This window comes from Hypomesus nipponensis, chromosome 27 (assembly GCF_054491055.1).
Source record: "Hypomesus nipponensis isolate SF chromosome 27, ASM5449105v1, whole genome shotgun sequence".
Taxonomy (NCBI): Eukaryota; Metazoa; Chordata; class Actinopteri; order Osmeriformes; family Osmeridae; genus Hypomesus; species Hypomesus nipponensis.
In genome coordinates, this window is record NC_140387.1 from 5,188,987 (window position 1) to 5,211,630 (window position 22,644).

General features: G+C 43.6%; 3 protein-coding genes across 4 annotated transcripts; all 3 read left to right on the top strand.

Annotated features, from left to right (window-relative positions):
• Nucleotides 1-3,031: 3,031 nt before the first annotated feature.
• LOC146220541 (calsenilin-like) lies at nt 3,032-13,360 on the top strand. 2 transcript variants are annotated; one of them, XM_084694168.1, is made up of 9 exons: nt 3,032-3,137; nt 6,101-6,275; nt 10,337-10,461; nt 10,737-10,806; nt 11,068-11,138; nt 11,275-11,382; nt 11,553-11,657; nt 11,764-11,826; nt 12,345-13,360. In XM_084694168.1, exons 1-9 carry the CDS (start codon nt 3,051-3,053, stop codon nt 12,390-12,392), a joined length of 852 nt encoding a protein of 283 aa, XP_084550294.1. In that variant the 5' UTR covers nt 3,032-3,050; the 3' UTR covers nt 12,393-13,360. The 2 variants fall into 2 exon arrangements, with proteins under 2 accessions (XP_084550294.1, XP_084550293.1); XM_084694167.1 differs by lacking the exons at nt 3,032-3,137; nt 6,101-6,275 and having other exon boundaries at nt 9,741-10,461.
• A 551-nt stretch (nt 13,361-13,911) lies between these two features.
• On the top strand, nt 13,912-19,235 carry LOC146220542 (sodium- and chloride-dependent GABA transporter 1-like). The gene is made up of 13 exons (XM_084694268.1): nt 13,912-14,053; nt 14,855-14,989; nt 15,353-15,560; nt 15,652-15,784; nt 15,998-16,132; nt 16,227-16,330; nt 16,422-16,546; nt 16,901-17,013; nt 17,477-17,617; nt 17,766-17,862; nt 17,949-18,049; nt 18,169-18,339; nt 19,020-19,235. The coding sequence occupies exons 1-13, from the start codon at nt 13,912-13,914 to the stop codon at nt 19,167-19,169; spliced, it is 1,755 nt and encodes a 584-aa protein (XP_084550394.1). The 3' UTR covers nt 19,170-19,235.
• Nucleotides 19,236-20,226: 991 nt separating this feature from the next.
• On the top strand, nt 20,227-22,394 carry sprn2 (shadow of prion protein 2). Its single transcript, XM_084694172.1, has 2 exons — nt 20,227-20,317; nt 21,231-22,394. The coding sequence occupies exon 2, from the start codon at nt 21,243-21,245 to the stop codon at nt 21,690-21,692; it is 450 nt and encodes a 149-aa protein (XP_084550298.1). The 5' UTR covers nt 20,227-20,317; nt 21,231-21,242; the 3' UTR covers nt 21,693-22,394.
• The last annotated feature ends 250 nt before the right edge of the window (nt 22,395-22,644 follow it).

A 22,644-nucleotide genomic window follows, 5' to 3' on the forward strand; every position in this document is an offset into this window, starting at 1 on the left:
GTATTCTTCCAAGTTAAACGCGTTTCATAATCATTGAATAGTTCACTCGTAGGGCTGAATAGAAATTACCCTGTATGAAACGACTGACATAAAAGGAGGGCTATGACAGAGAGATCAAGCTAGGAAGGAAGATGACAGAGAGCAGGAGGGAGATTAAAGAGGGGCATGGGGAAAATGACAGAGTGCAAAAAGAGGAATTTTAAAAAGAAATCCAAATAGGAAAGCTGAAGCAAAGATAGAGAGCATATTCAATTGTGTGTGCGTGTGTCTATGCAATGTAAATTGTGTGTGTCTTTGTTCCCATGGACCATGTGAGCCCCATGAATTAATCTTGGAAACGACGAAAATAGACATGCACACACAAACACACGTACACACATACACTCTCACAGCGTCAATTAAAGTGAACATTGGTGTGTAATACACCAGGGAAGCCTGGAGCTCGTTGGAACTGACTGTGGGGGCTAAAAATAGCCTGTGTCTGCAGGAACGAGATAGACCTGTAGGCAGATAGGCTCCCACAGACACATGGGGACAGACAGGAATATACCAGCTCTCTCAAGCAATGTCAACAAAAAAACGATTTGAGTAGTGCATAGGTTATTATAGTGTATGTGATAGACGTGCCAGTATGCCACAATAAAACAATGAAAGATGATATTGCAAATGTTGTAGAGACATTCATGCAAACATTCAGTTTATATTGAATGCCATCGTATCATGTCGTTGTGTCTGGGTCAGCGCATTTCAGAGATATGTTGTGTCTTAATTAGGTTTGTCTCCAACTTTCTCTCATTCTTCCTTGCCTGTAAAAGCCCCCTCAACACTGCATGGCAACAGTTCCCACAGCAACATACTCTCGAAACGGACTCTGTTTTCCTTCCTTTCTACTGCTTTCTAGCGCTCTTTGTCACCTTCTCTCTCACAATCTGTATTTTTCTCTGTCTGTCTTTTACATATGCAAGCTGTGAAGCACTGAGACAGACTCGAAAAGAGAAGGTAAGCCAAAGGGTTTTAAATAGCACCTTTTGGTACAAACCAAAATGATTAATGAAACAGAGTTATGTCGGCGTGTTTCTTCTTCTTCCTGGGTGTCTTCCTCTAGTCCTCCTGGCTCATGTTTGGTCTCTTCTCTCCTTTCGGCAAGTCTGCGTAGCACAAAAAACACGTCAACCCCCATATCACCCCTTTTTGTCCCGTTTTGTACTCACCAGAAGTGGGGTGGATGAGGCACAGGTGTGCCTCGTTGAGGCTTTGCTTGGGTAACGAGGCCAATGGGCTGCCAGGCCCACGCACACCCACACACCAACTTTTTACTGTGTTGACAGTTTGACACATTCTGTTTGACAAAACAGTAAATTAATGACTACAGAAGGGCTTTAAAGTGGGCAAAGAACAAAGCTGTGGTGCATGTTGTGTAAGCTGGAACCATAACAAGACTTATTTTGGGCAAGGGAGGCAACATCCTGTGCCGGTGTTCATTTACCTCCTAAAGAACGCGAAAGACTAGACGGCATCTGCTGAAACACGTTTAACGATTAAATGAATGAATGGATGAAAGCTTTATTTCGGACATGAATGACAAACAACAACAAAAAGAATACAATAAAAAAGAGAAAAACATTACTAACTAAACCGTCCGTAAAGGAATAGGAAGAAGCATATTTAGCCCTTCCCCTTTTCCACTACTCATGAATAATCATCAGATTGGAGTCATTTTAATATGATATCCCATGGTAGGACATTGTTTCATACACTACACATATTTACACCAAAAAGAAACAGAGAACAAAAACAAAGAAATCTCTGGAGTTTTAGTTTATAAATTATATGCAGCCTTTATATCTTTCAACACCTTAACGAGACCCAGGCTTCATCCTTACGGTGTTGCTGCGAATCCAACCGTGCTCGGTTTCTCCATGGGATTGGGTAAGGAGGCGGCTCAGCATTCAACTTTAAATCTAATGAAAACACTTCATTATATCTTCCAGTGCAAAAGGGAGATGAATGCAGATAGGAGAGCCATTTCAGTTCATCTCATTATTTGGGCATATGACCCAGGAGAGAACATTGGTTGCCAGACTCTCAAGTAGGTTTTGGGAAGGCCTACTTCATTCCTATTTGATGGTTTTCCACAGAAGGTTAACACATTAACATAATCTTGGTAGAGCTGAGGCAGGTCCATAGTACAGACAAATACTATAGCTAATAAATCAAATGGAAATCATAATTGGTTATCACTGTTTCCAATTGTGCCTGCAGAATAAATGTGGTGACCCCAAGGCACATTTATACCACTGCCCACATTCTGCTGTCTTCCCGCTACAGCAGGCTAACTGGTGGAATAATGTCCTTACCGTTCCACTAATAGGCCTACCCCCTTCAACAAAGACACAACGAGTGATCGCGCATCCACTTATCTTCTGCTCTGCTTGTACAGTTAAATCCTTCTGGCTCAACCGCTGTTATCAGTGGAGCAGTGCTGTGGAGTCTTAAAGGAATTCTCGTCAGTTAGTGGACGTCCGAACGTGGGGTTGTCGAGCTGGAGAGTGAATGCTAACAACCCGTTTCGGACTGGGTTTCCTGGAGTGGTGATACGTGAAAGGCAGTCAGTGTACTCAAACCACCGTAAAGCGTCTCTTCCAGTAGACGCTCGAGGTGCAAGGCTTGTTCTGCAACAAGGTACACATTGTAAGGGCACGCTGTGATCAACTTACACGCCAAGTTTGTTTACGTAAGTGTTTGCATGAGGACGAAGCAATGTGCGCGATCAGGACCATGGACAGCGAGCCAGTAGACTTGTCATGAAATCATGAAATATTCTCGCGCGCGCTCTCTCTCTCTCTCTCTCTCTCTCTCTCTCTCTCTCTCTCTCTCTCTCTCTCTCTCTCTCTCTCTCTCTCTCTCTCTCTCTCACTCACTTTCTCTCTCCCTCTCTCTCTCTCCTCTCTCTCTCTCTCTCTCTCTCTGTCACTCTTTCTCTGTTTCTCTCTCCCTTTTTCACATCGTAGCTGATAAGGCGTCTGTGTATTTTCCAGGGTTGCGGCTAAATGAAATCATCAAACTTAAAGTGCGCACCACAAAACGAGCTTCTCAGAGCGTTTAACTCAAGTACCAATTACCTTGACACCATGCAGGTAGGTTGAATATATCTACCTTTGGTGCTTTGGTGACAGAAATAGTATAGTCGAGATCGTTTAAAAAAAATAACTGACTTAATGTGTGGTGTTTAAGATCAAGTTGATACCTGTCAGTAATGTGTGATTGTCTCATTGACAACATGTTGTCATTGACGTAACTGACCGTTATGTTTTGACAGTTTATCGTATGACAATTTCTATTTGATCACCTGAATTACAATTGTTATACGGTTTGATACAGATGCTCAGTATGTTTACAGTTTGCGTTAAAGGCTAACTGGGAATTGGACAACGACGAATAATCTCCTGTGCTTTGAGGAAAGCACCTCACACGCAGACGCATTTTCACTCGTTGTCTTCCAAACCTATTCAATTGCATCAGTTTACTTGACAGCTAGACCTTTTCACGAATCCAAGTTATCAGATATAAAGTGACGTAATGGAGAAGGAGTGCCATCACAGGATGTTGACGGTAAAAAATAAGTTTGGAACGCTAGGATTGATTGGATGAATATGAGGAATGGTTGGATGACAAGGAGGCATGTCATGCAAGTGTCCGTTTGGAGTTCATCTTGCAGGGCCAGCTACTTCCTGCAATAATGTGGATGTAGCGTGAAAAGAACACACACAACCTCAGGTTCATAGAGCACTCTGTTCTTCCGTGTGCTGTCTTTCCCTGGTCTTCCTCTGGGTACTTGGTTGAAGTTGTTATAAAAGACTTGTGGTGTCTACTTTCAATCGGTCCTCTTATCCACACAATGTCACAAAACACTCAAGCTACAGACACACACAGGCCTACTGTACACAGGCTTACTCTGTTGTAAAAAAAAAAAAGAAAAAGAAGGAAATATTGTGTTCTGAAACCAAAACAAAAAGCCTGTGTATGGAATCCCTCTAAGACTGGCCGTCTCTCATTCCTTTGCACAAACACTTTTGGAGACCATCGACCCAAACGCACCGACAACATTACACTGTCCGTGTTACAGCATGTCCACCTGACTGCTCTTCCTCCGGTTGTATGTACCGCTTTTGAATCATGGAGAGAGAGAGAGAGAGAGAGAGAGAGAGAGAGAGAGAGAGAGAGAGAGAGAGAGAGGCAGTCTCTCTCTCTGTGTGGCATTAATCAGTCGAGTCACAGATGCTCCAATCAGTCAACCATGATGAGCATGGCTCTGCCATGTTTTTCATGTGAACCACTTTACAACCCTTTCGGGCAACTAAAGAATTTCTAAATATGGCGAAGAAAAGATTATGTAATGAAAAGCTTCTTTTTTTTTCTCCACACAAAGCAAATGTAAAATGAACGACACACAATTGAATACAGGATGGTACAGGACATGTTCTTGAGAGGAAACCGTGTTTGAGTCAGTGGAAAAAGCAAGGAGATCAGAAGGTAATGCAATCCGACTGAAAATGAATTATTCATTAATCAGTTCATCGAGGCAAATTCAACTTTTTTTTTCTGTGATCCCCTATTGTGAAAACAGTTTAATAAATGTGCATCTTATGAATTTCCTGTGGGGGTCCTAAGTGTTGTGAGAGAGAGAGAGAGAGAGAGAGAGAGAGAGAGAGAGAGAGAGAGAGAGAGAGAGAGAGAGAGAGAGAGAGCGGAGAGAGGGGGAGAGAGAGGGGGAGAGAGATAGAGTTAAAGAGAGATAGAGAGAGAGAGAGAGAGAGAGAGAGAGAGAGAGAGAGAGAGAGAGAGTAGGATGAAAATACCAGGATAAATGTAGAGGTTCAGTTGCACAGCATACAAAACTCTAAAAGCCAGTGTAACATTGGTTTGCATTCACCTCAGGGACAGGTCCCAACAGTATTTTTCAGTTAATCTTTGATTTTCTTCAGGGGATTTCCCCATTACTGTCATGTACAGTAGGTGTATTTATACTGGTGAACAGTTTTTTGTGGACTGCCTCATTTCCAGTCTCCATGTGCAGTCGAGGACAGTAGAGGAATGTTGTTTCTGTCCTGCCCCCCCCCCCCACACACACACACACACACACACATGGTGAGAAGCCCCACAGAAAGAGAGACATTTAAGTGCAAAGTTCCATCGTTATGGAATGGTCTGTAGATACCAGTCAAATCATTGAAGGGGTTTTACAGTGTGTGACCACCAGTGAATCTCTTTTCATTGTCAGATCATGGGGTGGGTGCATTTATAAGATGATACAGTCTGCCACCGCACACAGGGCTGGCTGTGTCGCCATGTTAATAATGCAAGATTTTAAATGCCAACTCCCAAAGTCTTCTGCTCTTGAGTTACCACGTCCTAAAGGGTGCTACTGGCACTGTGTGGATTACAATATGAACTGAGGATGACAGGACAGATGATAATGTCATTTATAGTTTGCTTTGAGCATGGACCGACCCTGTCTTGTTTTGGATGTATTGATTCTGGGCATCGATGGTGTTTCTGTGTGTGTGTTTTGTATCTATCCCGGTGTTTAACATAGGGCCACTGAGACAATCCTTGCGATGGCAACTGACTCTGATCTTTTATTGATGTTGTTTTAAAGCGAGTGAATTATTGAGAGTGTTTCTCAACGCTCCGTACGCCCTGGCTTCCTTTCATATTCAAATAAGGAAGGAGGCGGGAGGCGGGGGGATCTCCCCATCCATGCTCCTTCTGGCTTCAAACACTGCAACAATAACAAGACCCACAGTCCCCCCCCCCCCCCCCCCTCAAAAAAAAAACCCCGCCCACCTTCATCTCCGTGGCGCCCACAGAAAGGCACGGGCCTTTCGGAGGTGGCCCCTGTGTGGTGTCTGTCCGTCCGCACGCCTCACCAATCCCAGCCCTTCAATCAGTACGGCGGCTATGTCGGCTTGCGTTATGCCCATTATCACCTCTGCGGCGAGTTGTTTATTTCCCTTTCTCCGGCCGGCCTGCCTTCATCTGGGAGCTGGAGCGTTCCATAGCTTCTGTCATGTGAACGTGGTTCTTCTCTCTCCCCCAGGCTGACGGGAAGGGGCCGGACAGGGGCCTGCTGCCTGATGCCAATGGGAAGGAGCCAAGCCCGGCGGGCCAGAGGGAGGGGGCCAAGTGGCAGAAGCCGAAGATCACCCGGAAGTCTCTGATGAAGTGTTGTCTCGTCAAGTGGATCATCGCCAGCACGGCAACCCAGGATCCAGGTACGGGGGCCCCGAGGCCGCGTGGCGACAAGCACGGGCTAAGTCGCCGCCGGGGAACACGTGTGCGAGGGCTGTGGGAGGAGAGAGAAGCCAAGCGGAGGGGAAGGGAAGACGACAAGACCGAGGCTTCCAATCCCCTGTATTATTGAATTCATGAATTTTAATGCTTCCATCCGTCCCATAGAACTATATTTAAAACTCCCGTCTTCTCATTCCTCCCTTTCCCTGTCGACAACAACGCGCGGGCCCCCTCTCTGTCTCTTGGTGCCACTTTAGCTTCCAGCCAATCTATCTATCAATAGACCTCTTTTCTTGCTCTGTTCGTTTTAGCTCCCTCTTTTGTCCCAGAATCGATCATTTCACAGGCTAGTTATGTTCGCTAAGCTGTTCTATTCCATCTCTTGCTCTCTTGCTCTCTCTCTCTCTCTCTCTCTCTCTCCCCCTCTCCTCTCTCCATCTCCTCTCCCTCTGTCTTCCCCCTCTCCTCTTCCTCTCTCTCTCTTTATCTCTCTCTCTTTACCTCTCTGTCTTTATCTCTCTCTCTTTTTCCCACATGACATATTGTTTTTTGAACTATCAGTGAGTGTTCATTTGGGAGGCTTGGGAGTCAATGTAAATCAAATCTATCTCAGGCAGAAGGAATGTGGGCAGAGGTTTAAATACGATTACAGTGACTCATAGCCTCTTGAAACTTTCCCGATTAGTGGAAATGAGTTTAATATCCATGTGATTTTGAACGTATGTGGACCTCTTTTATGCAGCCATATGAAAAAGCAGACACATTTGTCGCACGTACTAAGTCAGAAAATCTAGTTGCGCTCCCTTAAAGCTTTACGAATGGCACCGCCACTCGAAGGAGTTGAAGAAGTCCAAGAGAAGAGAGTTGGAAGGCCAGCGTGGGCCGTCATACACCCTGGATGACCTCATTTTCCATGCTTGTCTAAATTATTGACAGTATCTCGCGGTGCATGCTTCAGACGGTGTTTAACGTGTGCATGCAAGCGAGGAGCACAGAGGCCCTCGCAATCTCCGCAGCCGCATCTGCCGAGTTAATCCTGAAATCTGCCTCTCGGTCTCCGCTGCAGCATCTGCCGTGTTAATCCTGAAATCTCCCTCTCTGCTTTGCTTCAACTCTCCAGTCCTCCCACAACCCCACCTCAGAGACAACTGCGGGGGCAGTCAACGTTTAGACCGTCGATTAAAAACTGTTATTTGAAAGCGTTTTTTTCCCTGATTCAGATCAGTCTGGTACACGCATGGCTTCGGGCCGAGAGACTGATTGTTTACCCCGTTTCTGGTTGACCGAGGGACAAGTGCGCAGATTACTGTTCTGTTTGTGTGCGTGAGTGTGTGTGGGTGGGTGCGTGTGTGTGTGTGTGTACCTCACTTTCGTTGAAGCCATACCGTGCATGGATTGCCATCTGCTGGGTGATAGTGAACATAACATAACAGTTCTTGATATGCACGCCAAGTGGGGGTCTGGTTCTCTTCCTCGTGGTCTCAGCATCAAAACACACATACAGTTAGACAGTGTCTGTCAATGATGATAACGTACATACACGTCATATATTGCTTCTATTATATATCAGGCACATTATTGCATATATTACGACAAATATTGATCACACAGATCAGAATATAAGAAAGGTTGTGTGAATACAGTAAAATGTCCTGAGCTTTTAGAGAAAAGGAAGAATGAGAGAATGACAGATCACAGGATGTTCTTGAAGTAATGGGGGGGGGGGCTCTTTATGACTTATAGGCTTACACAGTGATCCTTAATGTACCCATTATTGCTCTTATTAAAATTTTATCATGAGATCAGATTAGACACACCCAAATTTCCTGCACCGGAGTCTTCTAAGTCAGTAAGTTGATGCTACGTCGTCAGCATTTTGGGAGCTGGGGAATTGTGCTGTTGCATCCTGTGTTTTGAGAGGAAAACCATTCAAACAGAAGTTAACAAAACCAACCCTCTCGGACCTCCTGGTGGTGTTGAGCAGGGTCTTACTCACATTGAGAACTGGACACATCGGAGGCATTCAAGGTTTCCATGTTCCTAATGTAACAGCACTTTTAAAAGCAAGATCTCAGAACACTTATCTCTGTTGGGACCAAACAGGCCACAGATCATGTGACCAGACCTCACCACTCCCTGAAAGAGTGCATATTCAAGTACTCTGATCAACTACCCCCCCCACCCCTTTCCTTCTCACCTAAACTTACGCCATTAAGATGTGCACTCTCAGCAGTCGCAAGCTGTCAGAGGATTCTTTCCCGATCCTTCCATCTTCCAACAGCAAATCAAAGACTCAGGTCAAAACAAGGACGTATTGGGTCGGGTAAGAAGATCATCAAGACAGATGTATAGGTCGGATGAATTCAAGAAAAGAAAAAAATCTTCGCTGACACTTATTCAACTCAATTCAACTGACGGCAGGTCTACCAGAGCAGCCTGAATGAGACAAGAGAGACAGGCAGCGCCATGCAGGGCAGGGCAGACTCGCTCGCGCTAAGTGCTGGTCATATTCCACCCCATCAGGAAGATGTGAATCAATGCCTGGTTTACAGCTTTACAGCACATTCTTGTAATGACTGGGCAAACAAGGAAACCTTCTTGCCATCAATTAAAAACTATTAGTAAAAAAAAACAAAAAACAACATCGATCCCATCAGGCTTTGGGCTCCGACCCCCCCTTTGTCTCTTTCTCTCTGTGTCTGTCTCACTTGTTCATGAAGCTGTTCATGGAGAACACCCCTGACTGATTTAAGCTTCGAAGGCTCTGGAGAGACCAACAACTCACGGACAGACAGCTTTCAACTGTGGACCAACTGTAGATGAAGGGGGGGATTGTGGTCATGAGCTCTTCTCCATGGTGTTTGGAACGTGCCGGACCAACCCCATCGGCAGAATGAACGGGCTGGACTAAGAAGGAATATGATGAGCGCAGATCTGATTTGATGAGGCTATGACGCGAGTGGATTACTTAGATGGTTTCAATACTCGCTATTTGAACTCTAACTTGGCTGGTGGAAGTCATCCCGTTGGGGACAGAGAGATGAGGGGTGTCACGTACAAGTGTCTGAACACTGACGTGTTGTTTCCTATCGTCTCGCTAGTACTGTAGTTGGATATTTGTGTGGGGAAGCACCAGGGAATTGTTGTTATGTCGTCGTAAAAGCATTCAAATGCTAAGGGTTGTCAATTAGTTGCATTGCAAAGGAGTACGCTCCACTGATGTCAGTCAGAGCGGGTGATGGATGGCATGGAAGTGATAGCTTTTGCTGTTGTCATTGCTCTGTTTTATGTGGTGCTCAAGCAGTTTGGCATATGGGAACCCCTGTCATTGGACGGTAAGAGACAGGGGCAGAAAACATGCTGTGTCAGTCTTTCTTTAGATTTGGGCAAGCCTGCAGAGATATTTGCCTATTAGAAATCTCTTGTTTGCATTCAAGAATGAGAAACGTTTTGAACTTATACACTGTAACTGCCTCTTTCAAACTGACTGTATATGTTTGTTTTTTCTCTCATGTTTCCCACATATCCTTCTACAATCTGTGTCCTTCCTGTCCCCTCTGTCCTTCACCACATAATTTTTCCTCTTTTATTTTTATACGTAAGATGGTAAGCGCACACTGTAGTAACTCCCTCTTAATTTTTGCTTCAACCAGTTTTTGGGGGTATTTCACTCTCATTACAATTTTCTTGCACTGCACCTGTATTTGTTCGCCTTGTTCTTTGGGAGTCTTGCAGCCTCCACTCTTCCTCCGCTGCGGTTCCCTTGCACTTTCACCTGTATACCCTGTCTCTGCCTGCTGCTGTTTTCTTCACCATCTCTGTCCGCGTCTTTGTCTTTTCAACCCATTCCCTCCCTGCAACTCCTCAATCCCCTCACGCGACGTATCAATCGACTTTGCTGCACATCCTCACGCCGCACTTCTCTATCCCTCTCACGCTCTCCTCGTTCTTCCTGCCTTTCGCTTCCTACTTTCTTCCTTCTTCTGCATTGCCCTCCTTTCCTTTTCTCTCGCTTTCTCTCCAATCTGTCCCTCTCCATCAGAAAGTGGGGACAGTGATCTGGAGCTGTCTGCCGTTCGTCACCAGCCCGAGGGCTTGGAGCAGCTGCAGGCCCAGACCAAGTTCACCCGGAAGGAGCTTCAGTCGCTTTACAGAGGCTTCAAAAACGTGTGGTTGGGCACATGGGATCAGGGTGGGGCGGGGGATTAGTCATGTGATGTAACACAGCTATCCAACTGGGAAATACGTTTTTTTTTCTTCATTTGATGGAAATACTCCGTCGAGTAATTTCACACCTGGTTGATACTCCATTGACAGATGTGCCGACATACCAAACAGCAGCTTTAGATTTCTAGTGTTCTGTACATTTTAGTAGCCAGTTGGTTTGGTTTGGCTTCACACCAAGACAAGACCTAAGGGCTGCCTTGTTTCCCTCTCTGCAGGAATGTCCAAGTGGCTTGGTGGATGAGGAAACGTTCAAGACTATCTACTCTCAATTCTTCCCTCAAGGAGGTATGTGTGTGATGCAAGCTCAGCAGAGGAGATGTCAAAGTAGCGGACATTGCTACCGATCAATCCCCCAGAGTCAAACATTCACTTGTACAAACTTTGAAAGCCATTTGCAGTTTAGTCAGATAGTTACTCATTTACACATCCCTGACCTCACGTCTCTTGCTTGGTCAACCTTGGTACTGTTTAGAAAAAGTCTATGCATATGAAACTGTAGTTATATATAGCTAAACGTTTTATATTATTTTTGTTACTGCTCCACAGATGCCACCACATACGCACATTTTCTGTTCAATGCTTTTGACTCGGACAGAAATGGCTCTATACGTTTTGAGGTAAGCTGAGCATGGGGTCCATGACAACCGCTAATTCTTGTCAGATGTATGTAATCAGTCCTAATAATGCGTTTGATATGAGCTAACCTAAGGCAGGTGTTACAGCAACACTGAGTTTTTTAACCTTCTCTTGAAGGACTTTGTGATTGGGTTGTCAGTGCTACTAAGAGGGTCTGTGACAGAAAAGTTGCGCTGGGCTTTCAACCTGTACGATATCAACAAAGACGGCTACGTCACTAAAGAGGTACATTGACATCCAGTCCTTTTATGGTGCCATGACTACATGGTGCCATGACTACATGGCACCATAGTGCTACATTATCATATTCTACAGCATTACACAAAACTGTCAATCGTGTGCTAACAATCATGTACACAATTTACGATTCTGCAATTGTTTTGTTTCTTTTTCAGGAGATGCTGGCCATTATGACATCCATTTATGATATGATGGGCAGATATACGTCCCCCAGTGTACGCGATGATGACCCCGTAGAGCATGTCGAGAAGTTCTTTCAGGTACACGTGTCTAGATTCCAGTGGCCATGTTCCACTTTTGACAATGTTGTGACAGTGGGTAACTTCTTTTAAGGCCATACTGATGTGCTATTTTGACCTCTTCAAGAAAATGGACCGTAACCGAGACGGGGTAGTGACCATCGATGAGTTTATTGAGACGTGTCAAAAGGTAATCACGTCTTGTGCTGCCATTTTGTAAAGTGATACTATCAGTGGGTTCAATCTCAGACTTCCCTGTTTTTCTGTCAAACCGCACAATGTGACCTTGTAGGTGAAGACCGGACAAAGAACACAGAAAAGAAAGGCAGTTAATATGGGCACAATATGGGAGGTTTTACTCCCATAAGAATGTAAGGGGGTGACATCAACACAGCTTTCGCAAGCACAGACAAAAGACACTGCATTCATGGTGCTAGATAGCGTTTGTTTAGGCTTTAGATAAGGCTCTTAGAAATGGCCCTGACGTTGCATCTTCTCATGAGCTAATATAGATGGTTCAAACGTTGTTTATGATATTCAGAGCATTCCAAACAGTGTAAAAGTCATAAAGGGATCATTCATTATTTTTAATCGATTAGTGATTAAAGACATACATCTTCATAAGTTATAGTATCAGCTGTTGACAGCGCTAGTACGATCTTCCCAACCAACATCAACTATTCCGTCCCGTCTGTCTTTCTTCACCAGGATGAAAACATCATGGCCTCCATGCAGCTTTTTGAGAACGTCATCTAGGATCAACTTAGCCCAACCGTTGACCCTGAATGAATCTGCCCATGTCCCTGTGACCTCAAATTGCTTCCAATGTCGTGAGCCTGCTTGCACTGGACTCTGGCATTTTGTTTGATAGGATGGAGGACTGGGAGGTTGACACGATAGAATGATGAATGCCTTTATTGTCATTGCACATAAGAACGAAATTCAATAATAGCCAGCGGGATCTTCACAAAGATACCATTGTACATGTGTCCTATGGGCTGTTTGGTTTCACATGGTAAAAAGTGTTACTTCCACATGGTGAAAAATGATCATGATACAGTTCTTCCTCTTCACTGGGGACATTAAGGAATAACAAAAGGGGGAAAGTTGTGTTCATGACTACTGTACTACTATTGTAGAACTTGCATGTTTGCCTGAAACTTTTGTAAATTGTGCACATATCAATACAATGGAATGCAAGTGTGATTGTGGTTGATTACCCTGAAACAGCTGTATCATATGTTCTTCACGTGAACATTGGTGGAGGATGCAGAGCGGAAGTGAGGTGATGCTTGGCAGAGTTCAAGCTCTGATTGGTGAGCGGACAGGCGAGGCTGACAGGCATGGAACGTAAATGAAAAGATTCATAGCAGCATGTAAGCGTGCACCAAATAAAGTTGAAACACTGATTCTTGCAGAAACTGTGTGAAAGGAGATTAGTGGCACAAACAGTGACCGTCAAACAAACTCACGGAGACAGGAAGAGCAAGACACCTCAGGGTCCTCTTAGGAGTAGGCCTACCTTTTAATGCTCCTGTCAAAATGAAAGGTGAGGTGTTGTGTTGAAAATTGCCCCGCTGCCAGAATCTACTCTATATACTCTAATCTAATCTATATAGCTAATCTATACTACGGCAAGATTACGGCAAGATTACTTTTCTTTCATAGGTAAAATCATTATTTAGGCTATAGCCTATCGATCGTATTACAACACACATTAAAAAGGAGGCAAGGTGAACAAGATTGTTTGTTTGTTTGTTTGTTTGTTTATTAAGGATCCCCATTAGTCTACACCATGGTGGACAGTATTCTTCCTGGGGTCCAGGCAAAAAATATTACAATACAATATAAATACATAAAATGCAGTACAGCATGATTAATTATCACAAAAACACAGACTTACAAAACAACATTTACATTAAAAGTAAAATAATACCTTAAATACCTAAAATAATAATCTAATCTACTATAATTTCCTTTCTAATTATAGCTGCCTGAAGTTTCCTTTTGAAATCACATTTATTTTGTGTTAGAAAACATCTCTAAACACTGCAGAATGTACTCAACAACCTCAAAAAAACATGCTTCAAACCAATTAGCAAGGGGTGGGGGCTCAAACTGTCTGAGTTCTAACAGTTCTCACATCATAGTTTAACTTTCTCTTGCTCTAACAAGTTGCACACGTTTTACCGATCTGCAGCAGTAAAATCTTGTAGACTGCCAAGTAAGCTTAATATAAATATCCAATTGCCTACATGGTGCAAAAGATTCAAGAATGAAGCAATTGGTGGATAATGGACTGACAGTAAGAGATACATGGACAAATCAAATCGAGTTTATCCTAGCATCAGTGGGCTATGCCGTTGGACTTGGAAACGTCTGGAGATTTCCATATGTATGCTTTAGGGGTGGTGGAGGTAAGTTGAAAAAACACATCAAAACCTTAACTGTCAACAATTTGCTTGGACTGCATTTTTATTGTACTGTGCATGGGTACAATATTGTAGCCTGCAGACAGTTCATTGATACTAACCATCAACATATTTGTAATGTGTTACAGACACCAAGTGTCTGATCCAAGTACAGAACTTTTAATGAATAAACAGTTTCAAAACTACAGACCAGTAATCCAGAATCGTGATCGGAAACAGGCGGGGGTTAGTTCAGGTTCCACAGATACGGTTAAAGAATAGGCGATGGGGTCAGGAACAAGAGCACACAGCAGTAAAAAGAAGGAGTGAAAGTAAAGCGAGAGGTGTTTCCAAAAGTTTGGTCCATTACCATTAGCATGACTTCCATTTTCTAGAATAATCCCTGAGGAAGATTAAATCTGCTGGGGTCTGAGGGTCCCCCCCCCCCCCCCTGAATAATTTTTTTTTTACTTTTAGTTATGAATACAATTATATTTTTAATTATAATTTCGGACAACGTGCGTGGTTGCCTGTCGTAGTATAGCACATTTATATTTTATTTATGTTTTTATATCAATACATGCGGGGGGATATTTTGACCAGATTTGAATATTGGGGGGGGGGGGGGGATGTGTCCCCTCCAATATATATTATGATTACGGCCTTGAATAAAACCCTTCCAAATGTCTGATGGGCACAGGTCATGACTCAACATTCACCAACTGAAATGTCTAACTCAGTTGAAGAGATGTGTAAATGTTTTCCAGCGATGTTTAAATATTAAATGTATCCCCCCCCCCCTTCCAGGAGCCTTTCTCATTCCATACATCACGGTGATGTGTCTCTGTGTTGTTCCATTGGTGTTCATGGAATTCACTCTGGGCCAATATACAAGAACAGGCCCTGTGCAAGCTTTACATAAAGCCTGCCCTTTGATGAAAGGTATGGAAACATTTGAAAGCATTCCAGAATGCTTTATCCTCTGCAAGAAATGAGGAAAATGCTCATAATTGTGACAAATATCTTCAGATGCATGTGGTATACGACAGTAGAAAAATGAATCACAATATAAGGTTAAGTCAGATGTATTCTACATTACATTGAGCCATTTAACAGACACTCTTATCCAGAACGACTTACAGTAAGTACCGGGACATTCACCCCGAGGAAATAAGGCGGCAAATAATCTTTCCCAAAGGACACAACGCCAACTGGCACTGCCGGGAATCGAACCAGCAACCTTCTGATTTATCGCCCGATTCCCTAACCGCTCAGCCATCTGACCCATTCTGTTTTTACACGCAGGAGTGGGGGTGGCATCCGTGGTATTGTCCTTCATCATATGCACTTATAACAACACAGTCCTGACCTGGGCCTTGTACTACCTTTTCAACTCATTTCGAGCTACGCTGCCCTGGCAGCTCTGCAACAACACGTGGAACGTTCCGGAGAGCTGCTGTAGTTCCATTGGGAACTCCACGCACCTACAGTCAGCCACTCAGCAGTTCTTTGAGTAAGCCCAATTTCACAGGCTCAGTCTTATTGAGCCAATGCGGTTACATTCTCTGTACACTTCACTAAAGGATTTGAACTTGATCATCCAGCCATAGGCTTCTGGAGATCACTGAGGGAATAGAGAGTGTGGGCAGCTTGAGATGGGAACTGTTTGGTGTCCTTTTGTTGGTGTGGCTCATCATCTATCTCTGCATCTTCAAAGGAGTCAAATCCACCGGCAAGGTTTGAACTGGAGATTACTCACATCCATGTTGTAACAGTTTGAACAATTCAAAGGATGAGTAAGGCCGATATATCATCTACTGGCTGGCAGTACCGCATGCCTTTTGAACATACCCTAATAGCATGTTCAAGTTTTAATACCATGTTTTATGAGCTTCTGGGTCTCTGTACGACATGTCCATCACCAATATTTCTTTGTGAATGTCCACACAGGTAGTATACTTCACAACATTGTTTCCATACATCGTCCTCTTAGCCCTGCTGATCAACAACGTCCGACTGCCAGGAGCCGTGGATGGCATTGTCTTCTATCTGACCCCTAAGTGGCACAAACTGGTCGACTTCCAAGTGGGTGGAGAAGATCACTTAAAGTTACGACTTTGCAGAAGTTTTGCACCGTAATGTCTTCGTTAGCTCGCTAACCCCTCGGCCGTTCAAACAGGTCTGGATTGATGCCACTGCTCAGGTCTTCTACTCTATTGGGGTGGGTCTGGGTGTCATGGTTTCCTTGGCCAGCCATAACAAATTCAACAACAACATGTTCAGGTATGGAATAGAATGTGGTTTTGTTCAGTGATACTGGCCAAACCCCTAGTCATCAACACAACAAATTTAATTATGTTGTGTTCCTCCGTAGGGACGCAATTGTTGTCTCCTTAGCAAATTCGGCAACCAGTATTTTTGCAGGTTTCGTCATGTTTTCTGGCATCGGATACATTTCTCATGTACATCAAGTTGACGTGGAAAAACTGGCTGTTGGAGGTAATTGGTTAGTTAGATTGAAAGTCAAGTCAAGTCAAATGTATTTCAAAGCACATTTAAAAACAACTTATGTCAGCCAAAGTGCTGTATAGTCAAAACATATAACCAGCAGGACATATTTATAGGACATGACAAACGTAAACAAAAATTCCTACCCAATGGCAGACTTGAATGCTAAAGAAAAAAGATAAGCCTTAAGGTGGGATTTGTGTGAACTGATTCCAATCAATGTAACATAAGTGATGTCTTAAGTCCTATTCAGTTGTGTATGTGAAAGCAAACACTGAAGGAGGGGGTACTCTGTTCTTAGTTTTACAATGTAAGACTTCTGTGTAATGTTTGCTTTTATCCAAGGGCCTGGCTTGGTGTTTGTGGTTTACCCTGAGATCTTCTCCACGATGCCTGTGGCCCAAATGTGGGCGTTCCTCTTCTTCCTCATGCTGATGAGCTTGGGCCTGGATAGTCAGGTACAGGAACATACACACATGTAAACCAGGGCTGCCAACCCTGCACGGTTTCGCCGTGTGACACACGCATTTCAACAATTTCTCACGCTCTCACGCCACACCATGTACATTATACGCTGAAAAAGCAAAGCCAAACAAGTAGCCAAGCAAATGTTGTAAACAGTAACGGCCGAAAGCGCAGGTTAACCGAGTGAAGCAACATAGACGCGCAAACAGCCGTGTAAACTCGCCTTTGGGGGGAGTGAAGCTCGCAAAACCTCACCCGGGGTAGGTGAAGCTTGCGAAAGGCCGCCCCGGTGGGGGGGGGGGGGGGCTGGGTGAGGGGGGGGGGGCTGGGTGAGGGGGGGGGTGCTACCAAGTCTCATGCCAAGGTTTTTGGAAAAGTTGGCAGCCCTGTATAAACACACACAAACACATCGCCAAACACTTGATCTGAATGACTTGGATTGCTGCTGTTTTGTAGTTTGGACACATGGAGCTCTTGGTGACTTGCACGATGGATACCTTTGGGCCTAAGATTCTGTCTGTGCTAAGGAAAAGGGAATTGGTAGCTTTATCCCTCTGCATCTTTACATGTCTCCTTGGTCTACCCTACATTATGCAGGTGTGTATAAGTACTGTATACCCACATTCAGCTTTATCTGTTGTTGACTTTCTGTTGCATTATACCATCATTCAATGTCATGGGCTGTACAGTACATGTATTTGATTACTTAGTGTTGGAAGCAGTGATCTGGCTTTCATCTACACAGGGTGGTGTCTACATCTTCCAGCTGATTGACTATGCTGTTGGAATATCACTCCTATTAATCTCTTTATGTGAGGTTATTGCCATCTGTTGGATTTTCGGTAAGCATTCAAATGAAAAGACTTTGTGAAAATGGCTATCTCTTCATCTATGTTCTTGAGCAATTTGCTTCTGAACAATTTTGCAGGTGTGCCACGGCTTACTGTTATGGTAAAGAGGATTCTGGGTAAGCCCCCAAATATCTTTTTTAAGGCCTGCTGGTTGGTGGCGTCGCCTCTGTTGATTATGGTAGGTACCAACTAAGTGGAACCTACTCATGTTCTCACAATTGCTGACCTTTTGTACACTACAGTACGGCTGATTGATGATGTCATTATATCTTGTTTACCAATGTGCTCCGTCGGCAGGTTGTCTTGGTTACGAGCATGGTTCAGCATGCCCCTCTTCGTTATGGGATGTCCTATCGCTTCCCAGGATGGGCAGAGAGCGTCACGTGGCTCGTCACCCTCCTGTCCGTGATGTGGATCCCTGTAGGGGCGGGGCATGAGCTGCTCTCCAGGAAAGGAACATTTATGGGCGTAAGCAGAGCAGTTCTTCACGAAACCTAATTTCATTGAAGTGTTCTCCATATTTTGGAGGCGTATACTTCTATGTGGTCTCTAACATACATATCCTGTGTTATAAGAAACCTATAGCTCCCTGTGTTCTCTCTCTGCAAGCTATTCTTACCACATCCTATGCAAACTGTCATACCAAACCATTCTGCCACAAACTTTTGACCAGTTAGCGGTTATAACACATCTATCTAAAATGCACATCTACAAACTATTTTTTATTCAGAATGAAAAGGTAAAAAAGCTCTAAAAACATTTTGCAAGCTATTTCTAACATCTTAAAACATATGCAAGCCATTTCCTAAAAACACATTTTATGCTAATGCAAATTTTATGTTGCAACTCAATATTCTTATGCCAAAAATTATAGAAAAAAACATTTTAATTCAAAACTTGATATATGTATGCAAGGAATTCTAAAACACATCATAATGCAAATGCCCATTTTATGTCATAAACATCACTCTTTTTTGTCTTTTTTTATTCATCATTTCTTCAAAGTACATTCAAACAAAGGCTCCTTTGTTTACATTTCAAAAATAAACAATTACATGCCTTGAAAGATGTGCTTTGATATCTGTGGATAAGACTGAATAAGAATATTTCTGTTTTGTTATAAATGCACTCCCTCTGTCCTGATGTAGAGATTGAGGGCGTCCGTTATTCCCAAACTGAATCTGGAGGAGAAGTCGCCTTTGTTTGTTGGTGGAGAAACATGCCAGGGAAAAGGATCATCTGAACCTTGTCCATCTGAGATCAACCCACTAAACGTCAAAAGCCTTACCATGACATGATATATGTGTGTGTCTTGTTATATATATGACCTGTATTTCTTCTCCCAAGACATACAATGTAGCCATAGCCATATGACAATTCTGCATACAGAATTGTGTTCTTAATAAATTTGGTTCATGGTTGTTACTGTATTATCAATATCAATGTCTTTGTAAGGATTCAACTCCATACATACCCAGCCTTTCCTATGTCTTCCCATGCCCTCAGCCGGTTCTCAAGACCATTTCTCAGACTCACCTTGACAATGTCTCAAGATTTGAAGCTGTCTGATCATTTCATTTACATTTATATATACATTATATATATACTTTTTAAATTTGTTATCAGTGTTGGTACAGTTTTATTTGTATATATTTCCTGGCATACTTACAGTAAATCTGTGATAGAACTTTCCACCAAGCACACCACAGTAAACTGTCCACTAGGGGTTCCAGTTCCCTAGGATAAACTTGTGGACAGTTACACAATAATTGTACAGAAACATAAGTGCAGCAAAGCACGCAAACAACTGCTTTCACCATGATTAGGTTCAAGAAAGTCGAACATCCATAGATTTAACAGCATAAGCGCATTAATCTTCTATTGTCTCCATGCATTAAGTAAAGATAATTAATCGGCTAAGAAGGGGTTGGTAGTGTGGCTGTCAAATGTGATGTGTTTTGTGTTTCACACACCTTTAATATAGCCTATTTGCAACAGCACATAGATCTCTGTCACCATGGCAACTGCAAGGATGAGTGCGGGGGAGAGAACACTGGTGAGAAAATGTAGAGCAACAGTCAACAGTGATAGCGATGTGGAGATCACCACCAGCTGCTTTGTGGAAACACGATTAGAATTGCATAGACATATGAAACAGAAATGCAGACATTGTAATGACGGAAAAATCAGGAAGCAAAGGACAAAATAGGTGAGAACAACAAAACTATCATCAGCATAAATCATTCAAGCCACTGTTAAGGTCTTGGGCCAATAGAAAAGCTAGGATGATTTGTGCAGGGAGGAGCAATTGGCTCTATAAGGCTGATGACTGGATGCTGCAAGAAAAGTGACAGTTGAGTGTGGTAACCATTGGAAACCACCTGCTGTTAAGTGAACGAAGACAGACCTGAACAGAAGAAGTCTCCCACTCCGTGACTGTAATAAGGTAGGTAATAAGGCGTCACTGCATTTATACTTTCACTAGAATCTTTTTCTGCATTTGTGGTTATAATTTGGAGGCATAGAAACTGTGTTCTGTGGATGACACATAATTATCTATTAAATAGGTACATGTAAGTCATGGAAATCACTGATTCTAGGAAGGTTATCATTTCAGAAGGGTACTAATTATAGGCATTCTATTTTGGCATCAAGAACAGCGCGTGCTTTGCGAGATGGAGATGCGTATCCAAACCTGTTGATTTTGTTCGGACGAATGGATTCGGTGTCGTACATTATTGGTGTGGATGCATGCAGCAAGTTCTAGATTTGACATTCTAGTCAATGTGTTTTGTTGTTTTTGAGTTGACGCGTGATGTGTTCCGTGCGTGGTTTTGAAGGGCAACAGGGCATGTGATTGACTGTAATCCCAGTTTGAATAGGAGAGATTATCATCGACTTTTGACTGCCCCTGTTGAATTAGTTGAATTTTGTCAGCCATTGTAAAATAGGCTGATCTATAATACTGTCACCACCATGCTTCATTTGGCCTGATTCAAAACAACCCCAAATCAAAGCAACTATGCAGGCTTGTTCATCCACTCTCTTTGTCTTACATTTACATTTAGTCATTTAGCAGACGCTCTTATCCAGAGCGACTTACAGAAAGTACAGGGACATTCCCCCCGAGGCAAGTAGGGTGAAGTGCCCTGCCCAAGGACACAATGTCATTTGGCACAAGATTCGATCTGGCAACCCTCAGATTACTAGTCCGATTCCCTCACCGCTCTTCCATCTGACTCCCTTGATACTAGAATTTGATTATGATGTTTTCTTTCTTAGCTGTCCTTATCTTTGAAATCAAGACAAACGCTAACCCAATAATGCATATAACACAAAACATGTCCTTTTTTGTGCAGGACTCTCCAGTCATGATTAGCCAGCAGAAGCTTTTCATCCTATGGACGTGGATGCTGCTCGTGGCGACCTTATGCCCGTGTGTCCAGCCCAGGCGCGGGGGTGGGTTCAAGGGGCGAGGGAAGGGTGTGGGTCTGGGAGGCAAAGCTCCACCTTCCCAGAGCCGTGGCTCCTCCAAGCAGGGGCTGAAGCTGGCCGGTGCCGCCGCGGCCGGGGCCCTGGGGGGAGCTGCCATTGGCTACGGGCTGGGATCCCTCGGTAGGCCGGGACATGGTTACGGGCGTGGCTATGGCGCTGACTCCGATGACGACCAGAGGTTCTACTATCCAGAGGGCCAGGGCCACAACCAGTCTGACTGGCGCCTGTACAGAAGCGCTGCCGACCCTGCGCCCCAGAGCAACGTCCTCGCCACGCTGGGACCTGCGCTGCTTCTCTGTCTGGGCGGCTGGATGAGGGCTATCTAGTCACGTCCCGTTCTTAGGGGAAACTCGGCTGATTCTGAAATAAAAGGTTACTTAGAACCGATTGGTCTTGCCGTTCTTGGGTATCAGGATTCTTAATTGGATAATGGCACCATCTGAAGCCCCACTGGTACTGTTGTAAACCTCCGGGACCTCATTAGCAGGGTGTGGCTGGGTTATGTTATTGTGAATGTGTAGTGATGATGTGCGACTACGGAGGGGGAGAGGCCTGGGTAATGTTCAGCTGCCTTTACTGTAATGGGTGGAAAGAGCTAAAAGGAATAGTGCATTGCTCATCTCCTTTGCTGTAAATGTTACTGTTAAAGGACATTCATCTTAGTGTAACTTGTGTAGGCAAGGAAAGTCATACAAATGTTGGATGAACACTGTGACGCACTGAGTTTTGGGAACTTCAGTTGACAAAGATGCCTTTGTTGATGACGGGAAATAGTATGAAATATGTCTGAAAAATAGATGCCTGTATACGGTCTTATTATTCATCTTTGTGTGACTGGAGGCAAGGAAAGTCATACAAATACAGTTGATGGACACTGTCACGCACAGGGTTTCAAGAACTTCAGTTTACAAAGATGCCTTTGTTGATGACAGGAAATAGTTTGAAATATGTCTGAAAATAGACCCGTGTACAGGGTCTTTGTATGCATCATACAATAAAACTACAGACTGAATATGGCCTCCTGTTATTTAATAGCGAGTGCAATGCTTTTATTAACAAGAGTAGTAACTATAGACACCACTTCTTATTGTGAAATGTCCTGGTAAGAACTGCTCAGTACCATTTTCCCTTGAAGCAACTCGTTACCTAGCAACAATGTGATTACCTAGAATGTGCTTTGAATGTGTTGTTGTGTGTGACTAGGCTGATGATTACCAAATCTAAATGTACACCAGGAAGAACAACCACACAATAATGGTAATCAAACATTGTGACTGT